The sequence below is a fragment of the Rhinopithecus roxellana genome, chromosome 4 (assembly GCF_007565055.1).
Source record: "Rhinopithecus roxellana isolate Shanxi Qingling chromosome 4, ASM756505v1, whole genome shotgun sequence".
NCBI lineage: Eukaryota > Metazoa > Chordata > Mammalia > Primates > Cercopithecidae > Rhinopithecus > Rhinopithecus roxellana.
The window spans coordinates 30,160,314-30,168,303 of record NC_044552.1 but is presented as its reverse complement, the minus strand read 5'-3'; the positions used below and the strand labels follow the sequence as shown (position 1 = coordinate 30,168,303).

Here is a 7,990-nt window from a genome sequence, read left to right as displayed (position 1 = left end):
CGCAGTCCCTCAATCCCGGCCGCACCGGGAAGTCGCGCATGCGTAGTCTCGGCCCCGGGTTGCCGCTCCAGCCCGTCTCCGCGGCGGGGAACCGGGCTTCCTTGGCCCCTTAGCGCTCCCGTCTTTTCCGGCAGTTGGAACGCTTCCTGTTGTCCTCAGCCGCAACCGCCGGTCGCCCCCTGTCTCAGAGACCCTCACGCGTCCCCTCCCGTCTTTGGCTCGTTGTCTGCCGCCGCCGGGGCTTCGCCAGCCTTCCCGTCGAGACTACTGGCAGAAGGGGCGTCTGCGGCTCTCCGCCGCCCCCAGTCCTGCCTCTCCCGGGGCTCTGGTGAGTTGCTTGCTGCAGACGTCTTCACTCCATCCCAGGGTTCTTCCTTTATCTCCTCCTTCCCCAACCGCCGACTCCTCGGGCTTTCTCCTCGCCGACGCCCTCTTTCAAGCCCTAACCTCTCAGCCTCTCGTCCCCTCTCTTCCCCTGTCCTCAGCCCTCTTACCCGGTCTCCAGATGCCCCTTGTTGGCCCTCCACATTTTCCCAGTCCCAGCCTCTCCACCCCGTCCTTTCTCTTTCTCCTGCAGTTGGAGCGGGAGCCAGGCTCTCCTTTCCATGTTGCCACCTTTGTCTGCTCCCTGCCACCAGTCAGTCCCTCAGGGATCTCGGTCATCACCAGTTTTCATCTCCTTTTCCTTCTTCTGGGGTCTGTGAACTGTAGTCTGAGGCAGAGATGTCGAAAGCCCCCTTGGGGTGTGGTATCTTTGAGTCGGCTCCTTTCTCCGTTAGTCTTAAGATACTGGGCTTCAGATAAGCTTAAAATCACAGGAAAAGGCAGGGAAGTTTCTTAAGAAGAGAGTGGAAAAGCAACAGCCAGAGGAAAGGAAAAAGTCGATAAGGGCTTAGCGGAAAGTCTGTGTCAGAAAGCGGGCAGAACGGCCGGCAGAGAGACCAGATCTCTCAGTTCACTCTGAAACGACTAAAAGACACGGAGAGAAACTTGTTCTTTTTGAAATGCACCGAGGAGGGTTGGAGTGAAGTAGACCCTGAGTGTCTCCACCCTTTCAACTCACCCTGCCTCTGAATTAGCCAGGCAGTATATTTGGTTTCCCTAAACATAAAACAACCACCACCACGATAACAGACTCTCCTCCCCACCGTAAATGTTAGATACCAGCTTCCTCGTAAGAGGAGAGAACGCTATAGCAAACCATTTCATGTCCCAGCCCTATCCCCCGTCACACATAAACATCACACATAAACACCTCACGCTAGGAATGGCCATCAAAAATGGGTATTTTTCCTAGTTAATCTTTCTTAAGGTGCTAAGTGCATGGCACTATGCATGAAATGGGGGACGAACATTAAAACAAGTGTAAGACATGGTGCTTGCTTTCTAGTGTAGGTAGAGATTACTGTTCAGTAGGATTTACAGTTCAGTGGGAGAAATTAGACATGCGGCTTAAGCAGTAATCTTAGCTTCAATGTTGAATCGTCCAAATGAAAGATAATGGGTTGTCAGCCGCAAAGAAATAAAGTCCAGATTGTTGCGAGAGGGCTGTTTATAGTGATCACAGAGTACTATTGTAAAGTCAATCAGTTAGCCAGGCATAACCATATAGATTGAATCACATAATGCTTTTCATTTGACTTCCTTTTGAGTTTGCAGGCCTTAGTCTGACTTTTATGAGGATCAATTCCTTTTGTTAATTTTTAAAACTTTGAAGAATTTCTCAGCCTCCTGTTATTTCCTAATTTTGCAGAGCTGAAGAATGAAACAAATAGGGCAAAGGCCTCCGATGGCTTCTAGGTCAGGGCAGGAAGGCTTGAATTATGGAAAGCCTGAGGGATAGTCCTGTCTTAAGAAAAGTTGGCCGACCCCGTAAACCTATGAATTGCTATAAAGGAATATTAATTACATCTTTTGATTAAAGGATATTAGAATTAGGCTAAATTTTTTATATTACAACAGAGGAAGTGGAGGAGGGTTTAAAGAAAGGTCAAAGGGAAGGAGAGTGCAATCTTTATCATTTTATTAGAAACTCTAAAAGTTGAAAAACACTCTGCTTAAGAATTTGTTGGTCTAATATTTGAGCATCTTTGAGTTCATTTAGTGTCCTTTTGATCTTTTTAAAAGTTTAGGTAGTAATGCCAGCTACTTAAATTAGTCAAAACATTTTTGATATACCCATCAGTGTAAATGTAGTCTTTATTCTTTCTTTTTTGAAACGGATTCTCACTCTGCCACCCAGACTAGAGTGCAGTGGCGTGATCTTGGCTCACTGCAACCTCTGCCTCCAGGGTTCAAGCGATTCTCCTGCATCAGCCTCCCAAGTAGCTGGGATTACTGGTGCCCGCCACCACACCTGGCTTTTTTTTTTTTTTTGGATTGTTAGTAGAGACAGGCTTTCACCATGTTGACCAAGCTGATCTCCAACTCCTGACTTCAGGTGATCCACCTGCCTCGGCCTCCCAAAGTGCTGGGATTACAGGCATGAGCAACCATGTCCAGCCATCTTTATTCTTTAGCTTTGTTGACAACTAAAAATCACGAACTTGTTCAACTTACATTTATTAACTGCCTATTATATGGATGGCACTGTTTGCCTTAGGGTTAAATATTAGCAGATTGTTGTGTTTTGTTTGTTGTTGTTGTTGCTGTTTTTAAGACAGGTTCTTGCTCTGTCCCAGGCTGGAGTATGGTGGCACAAGCCGAACTCACTGAAACCTCTGCCTCTCCAGCTCAAGCAATCCTCCCACCTCAGCCTCCTGAGTAGCTGGGACTACAGGTGTGTGCTACCACACCTGGCCAATTTTTTGTATTTTTTTTGTAGAGACGAGGTTTTTGTCCATGTTGCACAGACTGGTTTCAAGCAGTCTCCTACGTCTCCCTCCCAAAGTGCTGGGATTACAGGCATGCACCAGTGCCCTGGTAAATGGTTACATTTTTATGTTGAAGTAATTTCAGTTGTTAAAATGTAACTACATATATGTAATTTCTTCAGGAATTTTCAGACAAGGAAATACAAAACTCTCACTTGCTTTTGACATATTTTTAGATCTGGTTTTTAAATTTCTTCACCAAACACACTTAGAGTGCATGTGGTTTTCATTGTGGGTGGAGGGGGTACAGGCTGACAAATAAGGAACCACACCCAAGCTTCACAAACCAAACAGAGGGTTTTTTTTTTTTTGTTTTTGTTTTTTTTAAATCTTTTAGTGATACTGTAAAACATTTGAGTTTGCTTTGGTATTAGTTGAAACTTCCCCATAGAAAACAATGTGATATTTTACAGTAAGGTAGCTCTCAATACAGTGTCTTAAATTTGTTTTTACTGATCTTTTTGGCACATGATGAATCAAAATGTTTGACTCTCAAGTAGAGCCTTGGTTTTGAATCTCTGCTCTGAAGGGATTATTTATGTGATTTTTGTCTGAGTATCTTTTTAAATAATTGCTTTTTAAATAAATTTAAGGCTTTTTTGAACAAGTGTTTTATAAGCCTTAGTTTAATCCACAAAACAATTTAAAAAGCTACTAAGTATTAAGGGGAAAACCTTAAAGCTTTTCTTAAAATGCACTATCTTTGAAAATGGTCCTTGGCTGGGTGCAGGTGGCTCATGCCCGTAATCCCAGCACTTTGGGAGGCCCAGGCAGGCAGATCATCTGAGTTCAGGAGTTCAAGACCAGCCTGGCCAACATATCGAAACCCCATCTCTATTAAAAATTAGCTGGGGGTGATGGCATGTCCTAGTAGTCCCAGCTACTTGGGATGCTGAGGCAGGAGAATCACTTGAACCCAGGAGGCGGAGGTTGCAGTGCACCGAGATTGTGTCACTGCACTCCAGCCTGGGTGACAGGGCGAGACTCCATCTCAAAAAAAAAAAAAAAAAGAAAGAAAAATGGCCCTTTGTCTCTCATGATTCTTTTTTGCCACGGTTGTAGGGGGTGGTAGAGACAGGGTCTTGCTATGTTGCCCAGGCTGGTCTTGAACTCCTGGGCTCTTGAACTCCTGGACTCAAATGATCTCCCTACCTCACCATCCCAAAGTGATGGGATTACAGGCATGAACCACAGTGTTCAGCCTCTCCTAATTTTTACTCAGCTTTATATTAGGATGAAGAGACAGAGAAGTAGATCATGTGGGAGGTAGGAATGGTAAAAATAAAATATTGATCACTATTGGCTGGGTGCGGTGGCTCACGCCTGTAATCCCAGTACTTTGGGAGGCGGAGGTGGGCGGATCACAAGGTCAGGAGATCAAGACCATCCTGGCTAACACTGGTGAAACCCCATCTTTACTGAAAAATAGAAAAAATTAGCTGGGCATTGTGGCAGGCGCCTGTAGTCCCAGCTACTTGGGAGGCTGAGGCAGGAGAATGGTGTGAACCTCGGAGGCAGAGCTCGCGGTGAGCTGAGATTGCACCACTGCACTCCAGCCTGGGTGGCAGAGCGGGACTCTATCTCAAAAAAAATAAAATTAAAAAAATAAAATTGAGTGCTATTGCCAATGCTAGAGTGAGTCAATGTTAGTGAACAGTTTGGCCAAGTGTGATAATACAGGTTAACTGAAATATCTGGAGGAAAATGAGATTTTATTTTATTTATTTTTTTATTCTTTGAGACAGAGTCTCGCTCTATCGCACAGGTGGAGTGCAGTGGCATGATGTCGGCTCACTGCAACCTCTGCCTCGTGGGTTCAAGCAGTTCTCCTGCCTCAGCCTCCTGAGTAGCTGGGATTACAGGCGCCTGCCACCATGCCCGGCTAATTTTTGTATTTTTCATAGAGACAGTGTTTCACTGTGTTGGTCAGGCTAGTCTCCAACTCCTGACCTCAGGTGATTCGCCTGCCTTGGCCTCCCAAAGTGCTGGGATTTCAGGTGTGAGCCACCGTGCTCAGCTGATTTTATTATTTATTTTTGAGACTGAGTCTTCCTGTGTAGCCCAGTCTGGAGAGCGGTAGCGTGATCTCGGCTCACTGCAACCTCTGCCTCCCGGTTCAAGCAATTCTGCCTTAGCCTCTGGAGTAGCTGGGACTACAGGCGTGTGCCACACAACTGGTTGAAAATGAGATTTTAAATTTAGGAAAAAAATATTCTGTAACTTATCTAAACCCATTGGTGGTATTTTTTTCTTGTGTAAAATGAGGAAGTTAAGATCTCTCGTTTTTAAGATATTGCTACTTCTACCACTAGAATTGTGATTCAGGTTTTTTTGTCATATTGCTCCCTTTAAGACGTACATCTTTATTTTAACTTGTAAATTCAAATAAACGGCAAACATTTATCAAATACCTTAAGGCTGTGTCAGAGCATGTATGTATCAGTAGATTACCATTTTAATCATAGATTTTTCTTTTAACTGTGGATAAAAAGTTATTGGTAACAGTATATGCTCATGGAAGAAAATACAGATAAATATGGACTGGGTGCAGTGGTTCACTGCCTGCAATCCCAGCACTTTGGGAGGCCAAGTTCGGCGGATCACTTGGGGTCAAGAGTTTGAGACCAGCCTGACCAGTGTGGTGAAACCCCAGTCTCTACTGAAAATACAAAACAAAACAAACAAAAAAATTAGCTGGGCTCGTTGGCTGGTGCCTGTAATCTTAGCTACTTGGGAGGCTGAGACATGAGAATCGCTTGAACCCGGGAGGCAGAGGTTGCAGTGAGCTGAGATCGCATCACTGTACTCTAGCCTGGGTGACAGAGTGAGACTCCACATCTCAAAAAAAAAAAAAAAAGAAAAACATGGAAAAAGCACAAGCAAGAATAAAATTTCCTATTTTCACTACCTACAGGTATGCCACTAATAACATTTTGATTATATTTTCAAATATAAATATTTGAAATACAGGCGGTGGCTCACACCTGTAATTCCAGCACATTGGGAGGCCGAGGTGGGCAGATCACGAGGTCAGAAGATTGAGACCATCCTGGCTAACATGGTGAAACCCTGTCTCTACTAAAAATACAAAAAATTAGCCGGACGTGGTGGCGGGCACCTGTAGTCCCAGCTACTGGGGATCCTGAGGCAGGAGAATGGTGTGAACCTGAGAGGTGTAGGTTGCAGTGAGCGGAGATCATGCCACTGCACTCCAGCCTGGGCGAAAGAGCGAGACTCCGTCTTGAAAGAAAGAAAGAAAGGAAGGGAGGGAGGCATATTTGTGTGGGCCAGGCACGGTGGCTCATACCTGTAATCCCAGCACTTTGGGAGGCCGAGGCAGGCGGATCACCTGAGGTCGGGTGTTTGAGACCAGCCTGACCAACATGGAGAAACCCCGTCTCTACTAAAAATACAAAATTAGCTGGGCATGGTGGCACATGCCTATAATCCCAGCTATTCGGGAAGCTGAGGTAGGAGAATCACTTGTGGTGGTGAGCCAAGATCATTGCATTGCACTCCAACCTGGACAACAAGAGCAAAACTCCATCTCAAAAAGAAAAAAAAAAAAAGATACATTTGTGTGACTTACAGGTACAGGTAGAGTTGCTTCTGGTTTTCTGATCGTTGCATGGTATCTCCTGTGCAGCCACAGCTCTTTATTTTCTTACTTAAGTGCCTCCAACTTCCCATAACACAAATTAAGGCATAGTGAACATCCTGTCTGTACTGAACATCCTGTGTTTGTCTCTTTAGAAGCCTATGTGATGGTTTCTCTAGTCTTTATACCTAGGGGTGGGATTTCTGGGTCATAGGGCAGTAATTTATATTTATTTTCACTAAGTATTCTCTTTGTCTGGCTTTTGTTTCATATTACCTATTTGTCCTCCAGAAAACTTGCACCAAATTACATTCCTACCAGTAAGGTAGGAGAGTTCACAATGGGTGGATTCTAACTCCAAATTTAATACCTCTTCTTTTCTTTGTTTCTAGCAGCCATGGCAATGACAGGCTCAACACCTTGCTCATCCATGAGTAACCACACAAAGGAAAGGGTGACAATGACCAAAGTGACACTGGAGAATTTTTATAGCAACCTTATCGCTCAACATGAAGAACGAGAAATGAGGTAAAGAATTTTGTTTGAAAAAATTGTGTCATGATTGTGGCATTCCTTTCTTGTATTGTAAAACACTTATAATGCTGAAAGGAGACAAGAATAGTAGCAGCCTTATTATAGACTATCACAATGGAATGACAGTGATAGGGATTTTCAAAGTCCCTACCATTAAGCCACTTATGCCTACAAGTCAATAACACAAACTTCTATTGAAATCCAAGAAAAAAAATGGTACTTGGGAGGTTGCGGTGGGAGGATTGCATTAGCCCAGGAATTTGAGGCTAGCCTGAGCAACAGTGAGAAAAATAGGCCCAATCCTAAGAGTTAATTGTTAAGGCAGTGTGGTATAATGGAAGAGCAGCCCTTTTGGAGTCAGACCTGGGTTTAGAGTCCTGCCAGTTTCATTACACAGCTGTATGAAGCTCTAATAAGTTCCTTAGTCTCTGAATTGGTTGCCTCATCAGGAAAATGGGGTTAATACTACTTGCCTTGCAGGATTGCGTTGGGGGTTAGATATAACATATATGAGTATATACCATAGTGTTTCACACATAGTAGTCACTTAGTTAATGGTTGTACTATCAGCTATGTTATTACTAATCTGGTATATACTGTCCACTTAGTAACTCATTATTTATTTATTGTTTTTTTTTTTTTTGAGATCGAATCTTACTCTGTTGCCCAGGCTGGAGTGCAATGGCATGATCTCAGCTCACTGCAACCTCCACCTCCTGGGTTCAAGCGATTCTTGTGCCTCAGCCTCCTGAGTAGCTGGGACTGCAGGTGTGAGTCACCATGCCTGGCTAATTTTTGTGTTTTTAGTAGAGACGCTTGGCCATAACTCATAATTAAAAAATTTTTTCCCAGCCAGGTGCGGTGGCTCACACCTGTAATTCCAGCACTTTGGGAGGCTGAGACGGGTGGATCACGAGGTCAGGAGATCGAGACCATCCCGGCTAACACGGTGAAACCCCATCTCTACTAAAAATATTAAAAAATT

At 44.2% G+C, this 7,990-nt stretch overlaps 1 protein-coding gene across 2 annotated transcripts in view; it reads left to right on the top strand.

Annotated features, from left to right (window-relative positions):
• The first annotated feature begins 8 nt into the window (after nt 1–8).
• Nucleotides 9–7,990, top strand: part of STK38 (serine/threonine kinase 38) — a 53,264-nt gene continuing 45,282 nt past the window's right edge. The window contains exons 1-2 of one of the 2 annotated variants that reach the window (XM_010389692.2): nt 9–328; nt 6,864–6,999. In XM_010389692.2, the coding sequence (XP_010387994.1) occupies nt 6,869–6,999 (131 nt within the window). In that variant the 5' untranslated portion in view covers nt 9–328; nt 6,864–6,868. The remainder of the gene's footprint in view (nt 329–6,863; nt 7,000–7,990) is intronic. The other variant, XM_010389690.2, reaches the window with a different exon arrangement.